Source organism: Geotrypetes seraphini, chromosome 10 (genome assembly GCF_902459505.1).
Source record: "Geotrypetes seraphini chromosome 10, aGeoSer1.1, whole genome shotgun sequence".
In the NCBI taxonomy this organism is placed as follows: Eukaryota; Metazoa; Chordata; class Amphibia; order Gymnophiona; family Dermophiidae; genus Geotrypetes; species Geotrypetes seraphini.
The window spans coordinates 27,210,648-27,233,804 of NC_047093.1; the positions used below are offsets into that span (position 1 = coordinate 27,210,648).

General features: G+C 46.6%; 1 protein-coding gene across 3 annotated transcripts in view; it reads left to right on the forward strand.

Moving 5' to 3' along the window:
* Window positions 1–23,157, forward strand: part of LOC117368163 (polycystin-1-like) — a 134,035-nt gene extending 110,878 nt beyond the window's left edge. For all 3 annotated transcript variants that reach the window (XM_033961537.1, XM_033961538.1, XM_033961539.1), the window contains exons 42-47: window positions 1,939–2,067; window positions 3,477–3,651; window positions 4,360–4,647; window positions 5,783–5,917; window positions 13,564–13,878; window positions 22,160–23,157. In XM_033961537.1, coding sequence (XP_033817428.1) covers window positions 1,939–2,067; window positions 3,477–3,651; window positions 4,360–4,647; window positions 5,783–5,917; window positions 13,564–13,878; window positions 22,160–22,873 — 1,756 coding nt within the window. In that variant the 3' untranslated portion in view covers window positions 22,874–23,157. The remainder of the gene's footprint in view (window positions 1–1,938; window positions 2,068–3,476; window positions 3,652–4,359; window positions 4,648–5,782; window positions 5,918–13,563; window positions 13,879–22,159) is intronic.

The window sequence follows — 23,157 nt, forward strand, 5'->3', positions numbered from 1 at the left end:
AGGGAGCAGGGGATTGCCACCTACCCTTACTGCGTCACTGGCTACACTATATTGTACAATGCTGTGATGACACGTTCCATTAATGAATGCTTATCATACTGACCTCCTTCTCATAAACTCGAGAGCAGGGGGTGTCCAGCCTCGGTCGAGAGCCAAAACCCAGTTTGTTTTTCAGGATTTCCCCAATGAATATGCTGTTCTACCGGCATTGGACCTTCCTCTCTGCTGGGTCCTGCCTTCACGGAAGTAGGAGGTAGGCTGGATCTAGCAGAGAGGAAAGCCTGATGCTGGCAGAGCAGCGAGTTGTGAAGACTGTGGACGATGAGAAATAGAGAGACAGAGAGGTATCCATGGGGGGTGGGGGGTGGGTAGAGAAATGCAGCACTATGTATTCGATTGGAGGGAGGGAAGGAGGAGTAAGGAAAAAAATCCATCCAGTTGGAGGGGGGGGGGTGGGGTGGAGAAGGAAGAGAAGGAAGAGGAGAGAAGAGAAGAGAGTGATGCCAGACTATAGGGAATGGAGGAAAAGGAAGGAGAGGAAATGCCAGAGCATGGATGGGGAGGAAGAGATGGAAGGGAAGGAGAAGCAGACAGAGATGCCAAATCATGGGGTGGGAAGGAGGGAAGGAAAGGAAAAGAGAGATGCCAGAGCATGGAGGGAGAGGGAAAGGAAGAGATGGAAGGGAAAGAGAGGAGAGAGAGATGCCAGGGCATGGAGGGAAAGGAAGGGAAGCAGACAGAGATGCCAGACAATGGAGTGGGGTTGGGTGGGAAGGAAGGAAGGATAAGAGAAGAAAGAGATGGCAGAGCATGAGGGAGAGAGTGAAAACAGAAAAAAAAAAATGGAGAAGGAGTGAAGGTGAAATGAATCATTTGTAAAGAAGAGAAGGGGCACTGGATAGACAGTTTATGGCAGGGGCATAGAATGAGGGAAGATGCCATACAGAAGGGGAAGAGGGTTGACAGTTGATGGAAGGAGCAGAGAAAAAGGATGGATGCTGGATGGAGAGTGAAGAGAAGATGAGAAAAGCAGAAACCAGAGAAAAAATATTTTTTGTTGTTGTTGCTTTAAAATAAAGTAATATTGTAGCTGTATTGATAAACATTTTAAAATGGAAATAAGATAATCTTTTTCTGGACTAAATTAATACATTTTTTACTAACTTTCTGAGACCAAAACCCCTCTCCTCAGGTCAGGACAGGATGCCGTAACAACAGTATACTGTACTGACCTGAGGAAGGAGGTTTTTGGCCTCTGAAAGCTAATAGAAAAATGGATTAGTCCAATAAAATGGCATTTTCTTATTTACCATTTTTTGTTGTATTTCTACAGTATTTGTTAATTTGTAAAGTAGTGATTGGTATTTTTCAAAATTACATCTATTTTTATATTTTGCACAGTATTAGGGAACATATCACTGTTTCTGTGGTGTTGCATTGCATGCAGAGTCTGGCTTCTTGCTGGTTCAGTTTAACTTCTGTCTACATGTTTCTATTTTTAGTTTGTGATTACTTAATGCATACTGGGTGAGGGTGTATCTGTGTTCTGTTTGTATGAAAAAGATGTGGGTTTCTGTGAGCACTGACTGTACAGGATCGATCTGTATTAATCTGGCATGTTTAGTTTTACAAGGGTTGTATTGATATTGTTAACACTGCAGTGAACACTAGATGCTGCCTTTTCCTAAGTGCACCCTTGTTGTGCAACTTGTGGATTATTACTAAAAATTCTTTTTTTTATATAGCGAAGGGGGGTGTTAAAAAATTTTGGCCTCAGCTGTCAAATACAGTATACTAGGTATGCCATGCATGGTAAAGCGAGCCTGAAAATATGGAGTCAGCTGGCAACCCCGAAGTCAGCAAATTCTTTGACATTACCATCTATAGATGTCAATATCAGAATGATATTTTCTGCCTCCCCCATTTCTCTATTTCTAGATTTTGGTTCTGGGGGAAGTTGGGACTTTACAGTAGTTACAGAGGCGCCTGGCAGGAGCTTGGAAACAGTTCAGAAGAAGCCCAAAGGGTCCTAAGAGAGCTTCAAAATACTTACTGGATCAGCAAAAGGTATAGTATACGTCTGCCTATTAGAACTGTACCAAATAGCGTATTTTACTATTCAGTCGAATATAAATAATGGAAAATATTATTCAGCCAAATCCCGAATACAAATAATGGGGGCATTGAGGTTTAACATAACAAATAATAAAAGTACCAATGTGAAATCAGAGATCAAGTGTTTATTTCATATTCGAATTTAAATCACTATTTGGCAGAATATGAATAATGTATTTGAGGTACTATTTTGGGTTGAATCGAATCGAATGCAAATATCCTACTATCTATAAGTTGATAGTTTTGTTGGGGATCCTTTGAAGAATCTGCGTGGAACATTTCCTGTAACGTAGACTCTGGAATCAAAAACACCCCAGTAAAGCGATATTAATAATTTGAATTTATATACTCTCTTTTTTTTTTTTTTTTTTTTTACAAAACTGTGGTGTGGTTTTTAGCGCTGGCTGCAGCGGTGACAGCTCCGACGCTCGTAGGAATTCTATGAGCATCAGATCTGTTACTGCCATGGCCGGTGCTAAAAACTGTGCTATGATTTTTTAAAAAGGGGAGGGGGTGGATAGTGAATTTCATCTAAACAGGCTTCCAAGGTGATGTATAGTTTGATATTTCAGAATCATATGTACATATCTCAGGAGTAAAAAGCCTACTAGGCCATTTCTGGCGCAGGGATGACATAACCGTATACAAAAAAACAAAACACAAAAAACTCAAGCAAGGAAGCTACTAAATAATCATGCAAGAACAAAAAACATCCAATATTATACACAGCACTATGTACTAAAAATTAGAGAAAAGACCTCAGTGTCTAATAGGAGTTGAAAAAACAATCTCTTTCCTGCTTCAATATTACACAAACTTTGAAGCAGGGAGACACATCCTCGGTCTAAAAATCTCCATAGGGCAACAATTACCCATACATAGCTTAAAGAACTTTAAATAAATAACTCTCAAATTTAATATTTTGTTGGTTTTGCAATTTTATCATTTCAATTATAATGTGCCATGAAAAACATTTGCCCCGTTTAGTGTGCCGGAGCTAAAAAAGTTTAAGCGACTCTGTTCTAATCCCAATTCATTAATTGGATGAGGATATTCAGTTTTTATCTCCAATCCTCAGGACTTCAACTGCGCTTCTGAAAATGTAATGTAATTTATTTCTTATATACCGCTAAACTCCGTTAGGATTCTAAGCGGTTTACAGAAAAATAGACAATAGGGTGCATTAAAATTATAAGTAAAATAGGTACTTAGAAATTCCCTTACTGTCCCGAAGGCTCACAATCTAACTAAAATCTCTGGGCCTCTGTTGGTTGCACATTAGCAAATGCAGGAATTTGGATTGATAATTGATTTTTTTTTTTTCTTTCGCCTTCTCCCTTTGCAATTCCTATTTCTAACAGGAGCAGGGCTGTCTTTGTGGAGTTCACTCAGTACAATGCAGATGTGAACCTGTATGCCGCTGTTGCCCTCTTGTTTGAATTCCCGCGAGCTGGATCAGCTGTGTCCACTTTAACAGTACTTCCATTTCACATGCTGCAGCTGAGCAAGGGTCTGGATTTTCCACTTGCCATGGCGGTACGTAACTCTGATTATTAAAACGTGACAAAGCTGAGCTGACCTGGTGGTTCAGTGCCGTGGACTTCCATGTAGGGACTTGCGTTCAATTTCCAGTTGAGGTCTTCTGCTCTTTAGGCCAGATGAAGCTGCATTCATAGTTCCTGGGTGGGGGGAGGCTCACAGTCAATGCACTGGATTTAGGGCCACAGCTGCAGGGTTCTGGAAGGTACTCTGAAAACTGTTACTGAAAAGAATTAACCAAGTGAATTAGCAATGAGATAAAATAAGGGAGGGGCAGGGTTTTCTAGTGTTTACCAGTGAAAGCTTATGGTGCTAACTCTAGTCTCAGTTCTAAATTAGCTTAGAGCCAAAAAGAATAGAATGAAACAGGTAAATTCCATGTTTCTCCAACTCTGCCCCCCCCCACCCCAAATATGGCAAAGTTCTGGCTACTGCATGAGAGTGTTAAACGTTCTTCAGAGAACATGGAGGGCATCAGACAGTCAATCACAAGCCAGAACAACTGTCAATCAGTTTTATCACTAGGAAACTACAAACAAGCAACAATTTTGCCAAGTGGATGTCATGCTTTGTAATACTATATTTGCCTAGCTATGTTTTGTCATACTATACGCACCATGCCATGTTGCCATGTTACCATTTTATCTTGCATTTCATTAGTTGTGTTCCTGATGATTCATGGATCTTCCGTCCTGACTCTTCCAGGTATGTCTGCTAATATTTGGTGTGGGTTTTCTAGTTCCTGAGCTCGTACTTCTGTTTCGTGAGAGAGGACTCTACTTAAGACAAGGACGATGCTGGATCCAACGGCTGCTGGCACTTCTCTCTGTCGCCATTGGCCTTTTGCACTTTGCCTGTGTCTGGATGGCAGACATACAACTAGAAAAATACAGACAAAATCATCAGGCCTTCACCAGCTTCTACAAGGTGGCGATACTGCAGCAGATGGAGATTGGTCTTTCTGCTCTTCTCTTGATGGTCACTGTGCTGAGGGTATGAGACACACACTAGGTTACCATATTTAGAGCTGTAAAATCCTGGACATATGGCCCCGCTCCATTCCACCCCATGGCTCTGCCTTGTTCTATCTTCATCCCCGCCCCGATCTACCTTCTGCTCTGCCCTGTTCCACCCCCAGCCCCGCCCCCCACAAAGTCTCATCTCTTCTTTCCCGACCTCTGGGCCGCGTCTGGAGGGCCTCTGAGCATACGCAGATGCAGGTGACATCATCTGCGCATGCTCAGAGGCCCTCCAGACATAGCCCGGAGCTCAGGACTTTCCAAAACCTGGACTTCCGGGTTTTGGAAGGTCCATCCGGGTACCCAGAGTCCTCTAAAAAGAGGACATGTCCAGATTTTCCAGAACGTCTGGTAACCCTAATATAAACCAATACAGTTTACGTCAAGGGTTCCCAAACCTCACCTGAGGATGTCACAGCATGGCAAGTTTTGGAAATGTCCACAATGACTATATATAGGATAAATCTTCATATGTTTAAAGAGCAGTGCATTTACCTTGTGCATAATCATTATGGATACCTTTGTTCCACTTCCAGCTCCAGCCAGTTCTGCCTCAAGTCCTGCCCCCCTCAAAGCCTCATCTTCTTCCCTGACGAGCTCTGGCTGCATCTGAAAGGCCTCAAGCATGTGCGGATGTGTGATGTTATCTGCGCATGGTCAGAGGCCCTCCAGATGTGGCCGGGGCTCATCGTGGCTTTCCAAAACCCGGACAAACTGCCGGGTTTTGGAAAGACCGCCTGGGAACCCGAACAGTCCTCTAAAAAGAGGACAAGTCCGGATTTTCCCAGATATCTGGCAACCCTACTTGAACTCATTCTGAAAATGAGTGCTCACTTGGTTCTCACTCACCTGGTTTTAACCTGTGCCACAGCACCTCTCCAATCACAAAATCAGGGCTCTGACTTCCTTTTTCTTACAGTTTCATATCAAAAGGGGGCAACCTGAGTCAGGCTTGCTTTTACACTACTGTATGCAGGGGGTGGGAGGACAGAAGTCTGTTTTTCCTAAGGACATGCATGTGATGGGGCAAATTCAGAACAGAATCAAGCCATCCCACTCATCATGGAACTATATACTCAATTCTCCTGTGACTCTCCCTCTTTCCTTAGACTGCTCAGCAGCTGCGTTATGTAAAGAGATGGTCTGTGTTTGAGAAGACATTCCAGCATGCACTGGTTGATTTGTTTGCCACCACCTGCCTCCTCTTCCTTCTCACCCTCATCTACGCCCAGTGTGGATATCTGGTAATTCTATTCTAAAGGTCTCATGGTGAAGCTGCATGCACTGGTTATCCCAGGACAAGCAGGCAGCATATTCTTAACACATGGGTGACGTCACCGACGGAGCCCTCGGTACGGACCTTTTAACTAGAAGTTTCTAGTTGGCCGCACCGCGCGTGCGCGAGTGCCTTCCCGCCCGACGAAGGAGTGCGTGGTCCCCAGTTTCTTCGTTTCCGCGGAGCGAAGAAGACGCGTGTATTTTTTCAACGGCCGTTGAAATCACTTTTTGCCTTCCCGCTCGCGCTTTTGTTATATATTTTTCTTCCTCTACCTTCGGGTTTCCTTTTTCTTTCAATTGCAAAAAAAAAAAAAAAAAAAAAAACTTTGATTTTTATTGTTTCTTTCGTTTTTGCCCCGGCGGGGCCTGTTGCCATTATACAGGCCTCGGACTTCGATTTTGCGGAGGCTATCTTCCCCTTCATGCCCCCGCAGGTCGGTTTTAAGAAGTGCCAGCGGTGTGCACGCCCGATCTCCGTTTCTGACCCACACAATTGGTGTTTGCAGTGCCTGGGTCCGGAGCATCGGGCAGATTCCTGCACCCGCTGTGCCACTTTACAAAAACGTACACTTAAAAACCGAAGAATCCAGCAAACCCTGCTCTTCGGCTCCGAGTCGGCGATGGATTCATCACCCTCAACGGCGGTACCGCAGAAATCGGCACCGTCCAGCTCGACACCGACCGATCCCGCATCGGCGCCACTGGCGCCAGGTAAGCCGGCTAAGAAGCCTTCCTCTTCCCTCGAGCGCCCTCCAGCTACGGTGACGACACCGTCCATACCGGCATCGCACCGGTCCCGTAAACGCTCCGCCCCGATAACGGTGAGTGCCTCGTCATCGGCCTCCTCATCGCCGGGGCGTGGAGCGGCATCCAAGGAACCGAAGAAAAAGAAAGCGGTTCCGATGCCACCCCTGGATGACCGTATCTCGGCCATTCTGCAAACTCAGCTTCAGGAGCAGTTGAAGAAACAGCTTGAACAACTGCTACCCTCTATCCTGGCACCGCTCCTTCCGGTACCAGACCGGCCCGAGCCCCGCACCGAGCCCCCGGTGTCCACTCCTTCGGTACCGGTAAACACCTCGATGCCGATCCTTTCGGCCCAACAACTTCCTGATGATCCTGTGGTTCATTCTCAACCCACAGTGGATCCTGCTCGGCACCAGGCGGTACGGCACTCTTCTCGGGACCGAGAACGACGCCGATCGTCCTCCCCTGGTGCCGTTTCGGTGCGCTCTGGTAAATCTTTGTCCAAGACTCGCCACACCGCACCCTCCACCCCGGTGTCCCGACACGCACCAGAGGTCAGGGATCCTGATTTATGGGAGGAGACTCCTCTCGGTACCGAGGAGGATCCCTCCTCATCTGATGAGGAACCATCGGCACCTGATGCCACCTCTAAACCTGAGCAGTCCTCTTTTTCTAAATTTCTGAGGGAAATGTCTGCTGCTCTGTCACTTCCCCTTGAATCTGACTCCAAAAAGTCCCAAGCCTTTTTAGAAGCCTTAGACTTTGAGCAACCTCCTAAAGAGTTCCTCAAACTTCCCGTACATGACATCTTACGGGAGACATTCTACAAAAACTTGGAAAATCCCCTCACGGTACCGGGAGCTCCCCGTAAACTGGACAACCTTTACCGTGTCATCCCTATTCCAGGATTCGACAAATCTCAATTGCCCCATGAGTCCCTTCTGGTGGAATCCACCTTAAAAAAGACTCAGGGCTCCAGTGTCTATGCCTCTACCCCTCCTGGCAGAGAAGGTAAGACCATGGACAAGTTTGGCAAGAGGCTTTACCAAAATGCCATGCTTGCCAACAGGGCAAACAACTATTCCTTCCATTTTTCCTTTTATCTCAAACACTTGGTCCAACAGCTGTCTGCCCTCCAGAAGTACCTACCTGAGCGCAAGGTCCCGCTATTCCAGCAGCACATATCTGGCCTTCTCCAAATGCGCAAGTATATGGTCCGCTCGATATACGACTCCTTCGAGCTCACCTCTCGGGCCTCTGCCATGGCTGTAGCCATGCGTCGCTTGGCCTGGCTCAGAGTCTCCGACCTGGACATCAACCACCAGGACCGCCTGGCCAACGCCCCCTGTCTCGGGGATGAGCTTTTTGGAGAGTCACTGGATTCCACCACCCAGAAACTCTCCGCCCATGAGACCAGGTGGGACACCCTGATCAAGCCGAAAAAGAAGGCTCCGCCTGCTCGACCCTATCGGCCTCAATCATCTTACCAGCGGAGGTTCTCAGCCAGGCCACTCAATCCACCTCCCCAACAATCTCGGCGACCCCGTCAACAGCAGCACCATGCCCAGGCTCGGTCTCAGGCCACTCAACCCTCCAAGCCTCCTCAGCCTGCTAAACAATCTCAGCCCTTTTGACTCTTCTCTCCAGGGCATAGCCAGTCATCCACCCTCGCTGCCTCTTCCACAGCCTATCGGGGGTCGTCTCACCATTTTCTCAAGCCGTTGGGAAGTCATCACGTCGGACCAGTGGGTCCTCAACATCATCCGCCACGGCTACTCTCTCAACTTCCAGACTCTGCCTCCGGACAACCTTCCCGTAGAGTCTGCTTCAAACTCATCTCAAACCCCCCTCCTCCTGAGGGAGGTTCAATCCCTCCTCCTTCTCAATGCCATCGAAGAAGTACCTCCAGATCAAAGGGGGCAGGGATTCTACTCCCGCTACTTCCTGGTACCCAAAAAGACGGGAGACCTCCGTCCCATTCTCGATCTCAGGGACCTCAACAAGTGTCTGGTCAAGGAGAAGTTCAGAATGCTCTCCCTTGCCACGCTCTACCCTCTTCTTTCTCAACACGACTGGCTATGTTCCCTGGACCTCAAAGAGGCCTACACTCACATCTCCATCAATCAACATTCTCGCCGCTACCTGCGGTTCCAGGTACTGCACCACCACTATCAGTACAAGGTGCTACCGTTCGGCCTCGCCTCCTCACCCAGGGTCTTCACCAAGTGCCTTATAGTGGTAGCGGCCTTCCTCAGGTCTCACAACCTCCAGGTGTTCCCCTATTTGGACGATTGGTTGGTGAAAGCACCTACGTCTCCACTTGTGCTACAGGCTACTCATCACACCATCTCTCTCCTCCACCTCCTGGGGTTCGAGATCAACTACCCCAAGTCGCATCTGCTTCCCACCCAGCGACTTCAATTCATTGGAGCAGTTCTGGACACCACGCTAATGAGGGCTTTTCTCCCCTCCGATCGCAAGCAGACCCTGCTCCATCTCTGCCGTCAGGTACTCATGCATCCCTCCATTCCTGCTCGACAGATGATGGTCCTCCTGGGTCACATGGCCTCGACAGTGCATGTCCTTCCTCTGGCTCGTCTCCACCTTCGTACACCTCAGTGGACGCTCGCCAACCAGTGGTCACAGACTACGGATCTTCTTTCTCATCCCATCTCTGTGACATCATCTCTTCAGCAATCTCTCCAATGGTGGTTGAACTCCTCAAATCTTTCCAGGGGTCTACTTTTCCATCTGCCCCCCCACTCTATGATCATCACCACAGATGCGTCCCCCTACGCGTGGGGAGCTCACCTGGGAGATCTACGCACCCAGGGACTTTGGACCCCACAGGAGCGTCGTCATCACATCAATTTCCTGGAACTCAGAGCCATGTTCTACGCCCTCAAGGCTTTCCAACATCTTCTCTGTCCTCAAGTCCTCCTCCTATGCACAGACAATCAAGTCGCCATGTACTACATAAACAAGCAAGGCGGCACCGGATCTCGCCCCCTTTGTCTGGAGGCTCTGCGCATCTGGACCTGGGCCACGGACCGCAATCTCTTTCTCAGGGCGGTCTATATCCAGGGCGAACAGAACTCTCTGGCCGACAATCTCAGCCGCATCCTTCAACCTCACGAGTGGACGTTGGACCCTCCGACTCTACTCTCCATCTTTGCTCGATGGGGCACTCCGCAGGTGGACCTCTTTGCAGCACCTCACAACCATCAGCTGCCCCAATTCTGTTCCAGACTCTTCTCTCCTCACCGTCTGACCCCGGATGCATTCCTGCTCGACTGGAGGGATCGGTTCCTCTATGCCTTCCCTCCACTTCCTTTGATGTTGCGGACCTTGTCCAAACTCCGCAAGGACAATGCCACCATGATCCTCATCGCCCCTCGGTGGCCTCGTCAACACTGGTTCTCCCTTCTGCTTCAACTCAGCTCCAGGGAGCCCATTCCTCTTCCTGTGTTTCCTACTCTACTTACACAGCAGAATCAGTCTCTACTACATCCCAACCTGTCTTCCCTCCACCTGACAGCTTGGTTTCTCTCGGGCTGACCTCTCCTGAGAATCTATCTCAACCGGTCCGCCTCATTTTGGACGCCTCCAGGAAACCGGCCACTCTCCAATGTTACCATCAGAAGTGGACCAGATTCTCCTCGTGGTGTCTCCGGCATCATCAAGAACCCACCTCTTTGGCGGTGGAAACTGTCTTGGAATATTTGCTCTCGCTGTCCAACGCTGGCCTCAAAACCACCTCCATCAGAGTCCACCTCAGTGCCATCACTGCGTTTCACGAGCCTATTCTCGGAAAACCCCTCACGGCTCATCCTCTGGTTTCAAGATTTATGAGAGGGCTCTTCAACATCAAACCGCCTCTCAAGCCTCCTCCCGTCATCTGGGACCTGAATGTGGTTCTCTCTGCTCTCATGAAACCTCCGTTTGAGCCTCTTGCCACAGCTTCATTCAGGCTTCTTACATGGAAGGTGCTTTTCCTAATTGCCATCACCTCTGCCAGGAGGGTTAGCGAACTGCATGCACTGGTTGCCGACCCACCGTTCACTGTTTTTCACCATGACAAGGTTGTTCTGCGTACCCACCCTAAATTCCTTCCCAAGGTGGTCTCGGCTTTTCACCTCAACCAGTCCATTGTGCTTCCCGTCTTCTTCCCTAAGCCTCACTCGCATCCTGGAGAACAGGCGTTGCACACGCTGGATTGTAAGCGTGCCCTTGCTTACTACCTTGATCGTACCAGAGCTCACCGAACATCCCCTCAGCTCTTTTTGTCTTTCGATCCCAACCGTTTGGGCCGTCCTGTCTCCAAACGGACACTTTCAAATTGGCTTGCTGCCTGTATTGCCTTCTGTTATGCTCGGGCCGGTCTCTCACTGGAAGGATCTGTCACGGCCCACAGAGTCCGAGCTATGGCTGCTTCTGTGGCTTTCCTCCGTTCCACGCCCATCGAGGAAATCTGCAAGGCGGCCACTTGGTCCTCAGTTCACACGTTCACTACTCACTACTGTCTGGATGCGTTCTCCAGACGGGATGGACACTTCGGCCAATCTGTGTTACAAAATTTATTTTCCTAATGGCCAACCATCCCTCCTCCCTCTTTGTTAGCTTGGAGGTCACCCATGTGTTAAGAATATGCTGCCTGCTTGTCCTGGGATAAAGCACAGTTACTTACCGTAACAGGTGTTATCCAGGGACAGCAGGCAGATATTCTTAAGTCCCACCCACCTCCCCGGGTTGGCTTCTTAGCTGGCTTATCCTAACTGGGGACCACGCACTCCTTCGTCGGGCGGGAAGGCACTCGCGCACGCGCGGTGCGGCCAACTAGAAACTTCTAGTTAAAAGGTCCGTACCGAGGGCTCCGTCGGTGACGTCACCCATGTGTTAAGAATATCTGCCTGCTGTCCCTGGATAACACCTGTTACGGTAAGTAACTGTGCTTTCTCTAATATTCCAAGATTCATCTTCATTGCAGGTCAAAGTCCTCATGTTTTATGATGACTAGGGTTAGAACAAACACACAGAACAAGATAACATCTAAGAATCTGCCCAAATTATTTCCTGCTGTATGAGGCAGATTCCGGTTGTTGTAGGCCAGGGGTGCCCAATATGTAGATCATAAAGGCAATGCTAGTCAATCGCAGAGCCCAACCCGGGCTCCGTGATAGACTCGCGTTGCCTTTGCGATCTACCGGGCCGATCAGCCTTCCTCTCCCCGACGTCAATTCTGCTGTAGGAGAGGAAGTTCCGGGCCATCCAATTGCTGCCTGGCTGGCCCAGAACTTCCTCTCAGAATTGATGTCGAGGACAGGAATGCTGGTCGGTCCGACACTTCTGCAGGGAGAGCTTGGGGCAGCGGTGGCTTGAGGGCCTGCTCCCTGATGGCAGTGGCAGTGGCTTGGGGGAGGGCAGGGAGAAAGAAAGAAAGGGGGCAGGCAGGGAGACAGACAGAAAGAAGGGAAAGAGAATGAAGGGAAAAAGAAAGAAAGAAAGGGGGGACAGGGAGAAAGCAAGAAAGGGGGCATGGAGAGAGAAAGCAAGAAAGGGAGGCAGGGAGACAGAAAGAAGGGCAGGGAGAAAGAAAGAAAGGGGAGGGGGCAGGGAGACAGGAAGAAAAAGCTGGGGGAGGGAATGAGGTCTGGAGGAGAGGAAGCATACAGACGGCTGAAAGAAGGGAAGAAATTTTGGATGCACAGTCAGAAAAAGAAAGTGCAACCAGAGACTCATGAAATCACCAGACAACAAAGGTAGGAAAAATGATTTTATTTTCAATATAGTGATCAAAATGTGTCTGTTTTGAGAATTTATATCTGCTGTCTATATTTTGCACTATGGCCTCCTTTTACTAAACCGCAATAGTGTTTTTTAGCGCAGGGAGCCTATGAGCGTCGAAAACAGCGCGGGGCATTCAGTGCAGCTCCCTGCGCTAAAAACTCCTATCGTGGTTTAGTAAAAAGGGAGGGGGTTATATTTGTCTATTTTTGTATGGTTGTTACTGAGGTGACATTGCATAGTCTGCCTTGACTTCTTTGAAAAAACCCGGAATATAAATGATAATTAACATTTTCTCTGCGTACAGTGTGCTTTGTGTTTTTTAAAATTTTATTGTTGGTAGATCATTTTGACATGGTCAATTTAAAAGTAGCTGGCAAGCCCAAAAAGTGTAGGCACCCCTGTTGTAGGCTATGAAACAACCGGGGTCTGCCTCAGGGTTTCCTTCACTTCTTAGCAGAGATATAATGCAAACCCCTTTGCTGTGTTCTGCTAATGGACCTCATACAATTCAGTGTTTATATGAAATTAATCTTAGCCTCATTCTTCTCTGGGGGCTTTCAGTCCTGACAAGTATGGAATCTGTCTCCAGGTTGTGGTAAAAGCAGATAGCGTAGCTGGTTTTAAGAAAGGTTTGGACAAATTCCTGGCGGAAAAGTCCATAGTTTGTTATTAAGACATGGGGGAAGCCTCTCCTTGCCCTGGATTGGTAGCATGGAGTGTTACTACTCCTTGGGTTTTGGCCAGGTACTGGTGACCTGGATTGGCCACCGTGAGAACGGGCTACTGGGCTTGATGGACCATTGGTCTGACCCAGTAAGGCTATTCTTAGTGCTTGAATTTATCTGAGATGCATTTCCTTGACAAGGGGAAGAGTTCATCCATATACCATCTTCTTCAACTGCAAAGCAGGAAGAAGAGATGGACTTTTTTTCCCTCTAGTTCTGAAGTTTTAGATAGCACATTTTAAAAAGCTTTTATAATGCATAAAATTATATTTGGAGGGCACAAAACTGACAATGGAATGCCATGGTGGGTTCCCATACCGCAATGCAAATATTTTTTTTTTCCTTCTTTGCAGGTGTTTCACACCACAGTCGAAGAATTCAGGACATTTAGTTGTTCGTTCTTTTCTCTCCTCTCCGTACTCCATGGGAAGATTCGCTTTTACCCTCTTCTACAGCACTCCCCCATTCTTGGTGGCATCTACATTGTCAGCTATGTGGTTGGCTTGTTTTTCATTGGTGGGTGGTTCCTATGTGCCATCGTACTCCACAGTTACCAAGGGGTGAGAGCTGAAATGTACCAGCCGACCACAGAGCCGCAAGACTATGAGATGATCGAGTTCTTTGTGAAACGGTTCAAGCTGTGGCTGGGGATCAGCAAAACTAAAGAGGTAAAACGCAAGAAGCAGTAGCCAAAGTCAGTTTCAGGAGGTTTACGTGAGCCGCAGTTCAGTTTGCACATTCACTTAGGGTTAGATTCACTAAGCAAACCGATCGTGTACCGACCCCGCTCCGATTCACTAACCTTCTGGCCGATCCTGTCCGCACCAGATCCGATCTGCGCATGCAAATGAGGGAAATGGCATGCAAATCTAGGAAGGCAGCGATTCACTAACATTTTTCAGGCATACCGACTGGGCTGGCTGATCCAAAACCAAGCGACTGATGAGGACCAGTCGTTCGCTCCTTTCCTGCTCTCTCCCGCCCTGAAATACCAGTCATGAAAAAACCCTGCTCTCTGCCACCCTGCCTGCCTCATGTGTTTAAGCAGCAAGCCTTCCTCTCTGACCGCTAAACCTTTGCGGCTGTGGGGAAAAGTGCCGTCCCGACTCTCCTGCTATCTGCCGCCCTTCCCCGCAGTGCAGCCCCACTTTAATCCTGCGTGTTAAAACCACGGGTTTGCATTGCGGGGAAGGGTGGCAGAGAGCAGAAGAGTCAGGACGGGTTTCATGTTCTTTCCCATAGTCTAACTGCCCCACAGGTAAGCTGGACAGTTCCCCCTCTTGGCTTTTTTAAAAGAGGCTGCAGCGAGTCCCGTCGGGAGACGAGATCGGGTCCGGCTCAGTCCTTGACCACGTCTGCCTTTGCCTGCCATTACCTCGCCACCCCTCCCCCTTTGTTTTGATCTCGCTGGTGCAAGAGAGCGGCGCATGCACGGATCGCATGTACAGCCATCAATGATGGTTTGCGCATGCGTCGCGATCGGTCTTCAGCCATGCGTGGGATCGCTTGTGGGCGTGTTTCCGATTAGGTCATTTGCACGGGGAGCCTTTAGTAAATCGGTCGCCCAGCATGACTTGGCCACGGATCGGAACTGGATCGGACAGGTAAGGGGGCTTTAGTGAATCTAGCTCTTAATCTAGTGAATCTAGCCCTTAATCCTGGAGATCTGTCATTCATAGGCTTAGGGTGGAGGCAACCAAGGTACTGAAGTAGGCGTTCTCATTAGTTCAGCAGGAGACTGTACTTACTTGCTCAAATTTATCCACTGGTTGCACTGTTTGAGCAGCTTAATTCTATCAATGTTGGGATGAGAACTGTCTTCAGTCATCTTGGTATTTATACTGCCTATATGTATTGTGTAATGTGAGATTCTATACCGCTACTAATGACTGGGGAGTCAATTCAGAGCGGTGTGCATGAACTTCTGTAAAAGGTGTTACAATACATGGACTCTATACAGAGTTACAGGGGCTTCTGTAGCGGTGTTACAATACAGAGTTATTAAGACCGGCATAATTATGGCATAATCAAGCATCCTACTTATGTTAACGGCACATCGGTCATCCTACTTCTTTGCATATGTTCATACCAAATCTATCGTCCCACCTATATTCCCATCTAATATTAGGTTTACTATTGCAGCTAAGTATACTATATTTACACACTTCCTAAGGAGGTTGGCCTACGTCATGGTGTTTAGTATGAGGGGTGTTTTGGGGAGAGGAGATTGTTTAGGGAAAAGACACCAGTGGTAAAATATTTTGTACAGTTTCCGTTCTGTATGATTGCAATTCTGTTTAATAAAAGGAGTTTAAAACAAAAGCACTTTGGCCAGGATTCTGTAACCGGCGCCGTTATCAGAAGCCACTGTATAAGCGGCTGCCGATCGCATGCCAGTCACGCAGTGGCACCAGGTACAGAATTGCGCCTCTGGCAAAGGTAGGCCAGGGATTTCCAGGCCGGTCGCGCCTCCATAAGCGCTTTAGACCGCCTAACTCCACTTCTGGCATGTCAGTCACACAACGGCACCAGGTACAGAATTGCGCCTCTGGCAAAGGTAGGCCAGAGATTTCCAGGCCGGTCGCGCTTCCATAAGCGCTTTAGTCCGTCTAACTCCACTTCTGGCATGTCAAGTCACGCAACGGCACCAGGTATAGAATTGCACCTCTGGCAAAGGTAGGCCAGAGATTTCCAGGCCGGTCACGCTTCCATAAGCGCTTTAGACCGTCTAACTCCACTTCTGGCATGTCAAGTCACGCAACGGCACCAGGTACAGAATTGCGCCTCTGGCAAAGGTAGGCCAGGGATTTCCAGGCCGGTCGCGCCTCCATAAGCGCTTTAGACCGCCTAACTCCACTTCTGGCATTAGCCACGCCCACAGTGGCTTTAGGCTGCCTAAAGCGTCCATGGAGGTGCAATTCTGGCACCACTTTTTAGGCGCCGCTAAGCTCTTTGAAAATCAGTTAAAAACGTTGTTTAAACAGAGTTGTTTTTTTTTACTGAGCTTGGGTGCCTAGCAAAATCAGTGACAGTTAAAGAATGCGCTCCCAAGAGAGGTGGGAGAGATGAAAATGGTGACTGAGTTCAAAAAAGCGTGGGATGAACACAGATGATCTAAAATCAGAAAAGAATAGTAAATATTGAAGAACCAAGGCCAGTACTGGGCAGACTTGCACGGTCTGTGTCTGTATATGGCCGTTTGGTGGAGGATGGGCTGGGGAGGGCTTCAATGGCTGGGAGGGTATAGATGGGCTGGAGTGAGTTTTGATGGAGACTTCAGTAGTTGGAACCTAAGAACAGCACCGGGCAGAGCTTTGGATTCTTGCCCAGAAATAGCTAAGAAGAAGAAGGAAAAAAATAACAACAAATTTTTAGATTGAATCAGGTTGGGCAGACTAGATGGACCATTCAGGTCTTTATCTGCCGTCATTTACTATGTTACTAAGTTAAATCTGGGCCTTTAGGTATAAATATCTATCACAGGCATAAAAACCTTCTGTATATATTTTCTTGTTAACATAATAGTGGAAGCACTTTACATTTTACAATACAAAGAACAGGATCGATATTCAAAGCGATTTAACTGGCCAGAAATAGCTCCTAGCTAGTTAAGTTGCGTGTTCAAGGCTAACCAGTCATATTCCATGGTACTTAACCGGATAGTCAAACCAAAAAAGAACTGTATCCTAACCACTTGTTCCTATCCTGCTTGGTTTTTTTCCCTTTAAGATATTGTACACCTTTCCTGACTTTTGGTGTCTAGTTTGGTTAATTTGTTCGTGTATTTTCCCCCTTATGTTTTTACTTTAAATATTGCTCACTGCTTTTATTTACTGTACACCGCTTTGACTTTTCGTTGAAAAAATGGCGGTATACCAAATAAAATAACTGTATTCAAATCAATGAAAAATGTGATTCCAAAATTGGTCCTTGTTTCGAAAAAGTCTTCTTCCTCAAGGTCCATGATGCTCAAGTATATACTAGAACATAAGAACATAAGAACATAAGAACTGCCATCTCCGGATCAGACCTTTGGTCCATCAAGTCCGGCGATCCGCGCACGCGGAGGCCCTGCCAGGTGTACCCTGGCGTAATTTATAGTCCATCATATCTTTATATGCCTCTCTTAAGGAGATATGCATCTAGTTTGCTCTTGAAGCCTAGGACGGTCGATTCCGCAATAATCTCCTCTGGGAGGGCATTCCAGGCGTCAACCACTCTCTGAGTGAAGCAGAACTTCCTGACATTAGTCCTGAACCTGTCCCCCCTTAGCTTCATTTCATGTCCTCTAGTCCGTGTCAAATTGGACAATGTAAATAATCTTCTCTGCTCTATTTTGTCGATTCCTTTCAGTATTTTGAAGGTCTCGATCATATCCCCACGCAGTCTCCTTTTCTCTAGGGAGAACAATCCTAGTGTTATAAGTCTATCCTCGTATTCCAGTTTCTCCATACCCTTCACCAGTTTTGTTGTTCGTCTCTGCACCCTCTCCAGCAGTTTTATATCCTTCTTTAGGTAGGGAGACCAATGTTGGACGCAGTATTCCAAGTGTGGTCTGACCATTGCCCTATAAAGCGGCATTATAACTTTCTCCGATCTACTCGAGATTCCTTTCTTTATCATGCCCAACATTCTATTTGCCTTCTTTGCCGCTGCCGCGCATTGTGCCGACGGCTTCAGGGTCCTATCTATCAGTACACCCAGGTCCTTTTCTTGTTCACTCTTCCCCAGAGTTGCACCTGACATTGTATACTCGTATTCCTTATTCTTATTGCCTAAATGCATTACCTTGCATTTCTCCACATTGAACTTCATCTGCCATTTCTCCGCCCATGTTTCTAACCGACACAAGTCGCTCTGGAGTTCCTCTCTATCCTCCTGCGATCTGATTGCCCGGCATAGTTTTGTATCATCTGCAAACTTGATGATCTCACTGGTTGTTCCTTCCTCCAGGTCATTGATATAAATATTAAAAAGGATCGGCCCAAGTACCGAGCCCTGTGGTACACCACTAGTCACTTTCTCCCAGTCGGAGAACTTCCCATTTATGCCCACTCTCTGCTTTCGGTTTTCCAGCCATTTGCCTATCCACCTTTGTATATCCCCCTCTATGCCATGGCTTTGTAGTTTCCTGAGAAGTCTTTCATGTGGAACTTTGTCGAACGCTTTCTGGAAGTCCAAGTATATTATGTCCACCGGCTTCCCACTATCAATTTGCTCGTTCACAGTCTCAAAAAATTGGAGTAAATTCGTCAAACATGATTTCCCTTTCCTGAATCCATGTTGACTGGGTTTCATCAAGTCGTGTGCGTCCAAGTGCCAGACTATGCTATCCTTGATCAGTGCTTCAACCATCTTGCCGGGGACAGACGTAAGACTCACAGGTCTATAGTTGCCCGGTTCCCCTCTCGATCCTTTTTTAAAAATTGGCGTGACGTTCGCTATCCTCCAGTCGTCCGGTATCTGTCCAGTTCTGATTGTCAGGTTTGCAAGTTTTTGCAATAGCTCTCCGATTTCAACCTTCAATTCCTTTAAGACTCTCGGGTGAATTCCATCCGGTCCAGGGGATTTGTCACTTTTAAGTTTGTCGATCTGATAGTATATCTGGTCTAAGTCCACTTCAACTGTGGTGAGGCTGTCTTCTATTTCTCCTGCAAACACTTTCTCCGCTTCAGGTATTGTTGAGGTGTCCTCCTTCGTAAAGACGGACGCAAAGAAGGAATTTAGTTTGTCTGCGATTTGTTGATCTTCCTTGATGTACCCTTTTCTTCCCTGGTCGTCCAGGGGTCCCACTGCCTCTTTTGCAGGTTTTTTCCCTTTCACGTATCTAAAGAAGGGCTTGAAGTTTTTGGCCTCCTGGGCTATTTTTTCCTCATACTCCTGTTTGGCATCCCTCACCGCCTTGTGACATTTCTTCTGATCATCTTTATGTTTGTTCCAGGCTTCGGTTGTCTTTATGCATTTCCATTTTTTGAAAGAGTCCTTCTTTTCTTTTATGGCTTCCTTCACCTGTATGGTAAGCCATGCCGGTTCTCTTTTGCTCTTTGTTCTCCGATCTTTGGAAATCCTCGGAATGTAGAGATCTTGTGCTTCTGTGATAGTATTTTTCAGTAGGGACCATGCCTGATCTACCGTTTCAAGTTTGTCCACCATCTTCTCGAGTCGTTTTTCTACCATGGCTCTCATGCGATCGTATTTACCCTTTTTAAAGTTTAAGGTGGTGGTTAAGGTTTTGGCATGTTTCCCTTTCCCGATGTCAAGTTTAAAGTTGATTACATTGTGATCACTCGTTCCAAACTCGCGGCCCGCCAGGTACTATTTTGAGGCCCTCGGTCTGTTTATCATAATCACAAAAGTAAAATAAAACAGTTTCTTGATCATATGTCTCTTTAGCTATAAATGACAATATTATTATTAAGACTTAACCAAAAGGAAAAATTTATAAACTATAAAGAGTTTTACCTCATGCAAAATTGTCATTTCTTTAATAAGACATTAACTATTTTTTCTGAGGCTCTCCAAGTACCTACAAATCCAAAATGTGGCCCTGCAAAGGGTTGGAGTTTGAGACGACTGTACTCAAACTATATGCCATTCTGCGCAGTTCCTTTGACATGAGTTTTTTAGCACCCGTTTTTTCAGAATTTTATGTTTTATTTGCTCTAATCCATATGGTTCTTGTATACTTATGTACTGAGCATCACAGACCCCTGAGGAAGAAGTGTTTTTCGAAACACAGACCATGTCGGGTCCGCACCCTTCATACCAAGGACCAATTTTTGAATCACATTTTTCATTGATTTGAATAAAATTCCTGAACCTTGTACATTTTTTCTGCAGTTCTTTTTTTGGTTTGATTGCTGTATCTTCAATGCAGATTTGTTGGTTTCTTTTTGTTTTACCTGAGGACTTATCCAGTTAGTGCCTTTGAAAATGTTCAGATAGTGCTCAGCTTTAAACTAGCTACTTTGGGGGTATTTAGGGGTAGAGTCAGATACCTATACCCACTGTATCATTTCCTCTACCATAATCTCCCCCACCCCGAAATGTCTTGTCTAAATTAGATTGTAAGCTCTTCTGAGCAGGGACTGTCTATTCTACATTAAAATGTACAGCATTGCATACGCTTTTCAGCGCTTTAGAAATAATAAATAGTAGTAGTATTAGAATCAGCACTTGATCAGTTATTCAGCACTGAACCCAATAACGTGGGCTGACATGGTAAATGCTCGAATGCCTGTAGGGATTGAATGGGCATCAGAGCATTTGCTACGGCCACTTGCTAGCGCTGCTTTGTAAAAGGGGGCCTTTATGTTTTAAGCCAGCTTTCCCTTCACCTTTGCCTGTGTACTGAAAGAAGTTATATGACTCCACTTTTGCATTCCAAGGTCCCAACATTTGGAATGGCCTCCCACAGCATCTGCGTGAACCGGACACATATTACAACTTTAGAGGGCTAAATCAGAAGTCTCAAAGTCTCTCCTTGAGGGCCGCTATCCAGTCGGGTTTTCAGGATTTCCTCAATGAATATGCATGAGATCTATGCGCATGCACTGCTTTCAATACATATTCATTGGGGAAATCCTGAAAACCCGACTGGATTGCGGCCCTCAAGGAGGGACTTTGAGATCCCTGGGCTAAATGCTCTTCTCTTCAAACATATAATTCAAAATGCCGAGACATTTCTACTTCTTCAAACCTATAATTCATTGCTCATGACCATTGATTAGAAATCTTTTTGTAAACCGCATTGAATCCTTGTTGAAACTTGTGGTATAGAACAGTGGTTCCCAACCCTGTCCTGGAGGACCACCAGGCCAATCGGGTTTTCAGGATAGCCCTAATGAATATGCATAGAGCACATTTGCTTGCCTGTCACTTCCATTATATGCAAATTTCTCTCATGCATATTCATTAGGACTAGCCTGAAAACCCAATTGGCCTGCTGGTCCTCCAGGACAGGGTTGGGAACCACTGGTATAGAAGAAGATGAATGGAATGGGATGGGATGATATGCTCTATAGCCGGTTTAGCTGCCTCTGGGCACGATGGACCACTGGTCTGACCCAGCAGCGGCAATTCTTATGTTCTTATAATACTGAAGCCCAGACGTAGCCCAGCATTGAATTTCCATTCTGGTCAGCAAACACTGAGTGATGCCAGCTGACTATAACCCCCTAATGATTTTTAAGGTGCCACTTTCCCCCTAGTTTGTTAAATAACAAATACATAGATACTGGATGTTTTTATGCCTATGCAGATCTTTTCCAAACCCTGTGCTAGATGTCAATCCTTATTTGCACTTATTTAGCATATGGGCCTCAGACCCACCACTCCACCGCCTAGCAAAAACTTCAAGCGGGAAGAATTATGTGGCTCTTCATCACTGGCCCCTGCATTTATTGCTTGTATTTTTACTTTTAATTTAAATAATTTAATAGTAAATTCCATAAATATCATTTAATAACCTTTAAATAGGCTTTTGCTAGCTTTTACTTGTCATCCTGAATTTTAAATTTCACTTATCTTATTGTGCGTGACCCGGGAGGGAATGACCTGACATGTTTCGCACTAGTGTGCTTTATCAAGGGTCCCCCTATAAAAAAAGAGACACAGTCAATGTTGTCCATAATACTGAAACTCCTATCTTAAATATCTTTACCAACCTAAATTTAAAACAAAAGACTCACCACGGCTGCTACTGTCATCCAACTCCTAGAATGCTTAGAGTAAGATGGCGGCAGCGTTCTATTACAATACAATACAATATTACACTCCCTCCAAACAACTGAGCTCCCCCGCCTACCAGATCTTTGAACATAAAATGATTTTTAGCGTTCTTATATGCTGAGGTTTTTCTCCTTTAGTTCACATTATAGTGGTATTTGCAGAAACTGTATTTTAACGATCAAGTACCTCTAACCTCGTTTGCATTTTGCTTCTTTCCAGTTCCGTCATAAGGTGAAGTTTGAAGGAATGGAGTCCCTCCTTTCCTGCTCATCTAGGAATTCCAAACTCTCTCGCCTGCCATCTGCTGGCACTGCCTTCCACAGCTCTGGATCCACTATCTCTTCGGGATCTTTCCGCTCGGAAGAGCTGGCTCTCCCAGACAGCCCTGCTCCTGATTCCTATGATGTTGGGGTTTACTTAGAGCGCCTGCCGTTGGCAGTAAATAACCTGTTGGATCAGTTTGACCGTGTTAACAGAGTCCTGGAGGACGTGTGTGGCCTGGAAAGTGGGCTGGAGCAGGTTCAGAAGAAAATTAACGAGAAAAAGAAGATGCATAAGGGGAGGAAGAACCCTCGAGCAGAGAAAAAAGCTGCCTGGACACCAGCCACACAGCTAGCACTTGCAAGAACCTACAGTACCTTCTCTGAGTCTGCCCTCTTTAGGCTGAGAGCTAGCAGGGCTAAGGTTTCAACAGTTCATGCTGTGACCAATCAAGCACAGGTCCCCAGGTCTTGCCTAAATGGGCCATCAATGGGAGCTGAGCTCTGCCAAAGGTTTAGCCAAGTACCTGGCATATCATGGAAGTGGAGACCAAAGAGTGAAGAGGGGCAGGGTTGCTCATACCGTGAAATCCCACAGTGGCGCATTCCGCTAAAGAGAAGAGCTTGGCAAACTGAAAACTCTGGGGACATGTGTTCACATGCCGACAGATAATTTTAGGCCTATTAGTCGGCTTCTTTTTATTAGCAAGTTTTTGGAACAGACAGGACTAGCCTCTTTGACTTCTCATCTGGGGTTTGTACAGGTAAAGGGTTTGGCAACAGGGCAGGTTGGTTAGCAAGTGAGGTAAGGAGTCAACATTAGTGGGACGGGCAGATAAACTGTGTAGTGGTTTGGATCAGGTCTGGGAGGGAGAGACAATAGCATTAGATCTCCAAGCAGTTTTCAATACTGTAGAGCAGTGGTTCCCAACCCTGTCCTGGAGGAGCACCAGCCAG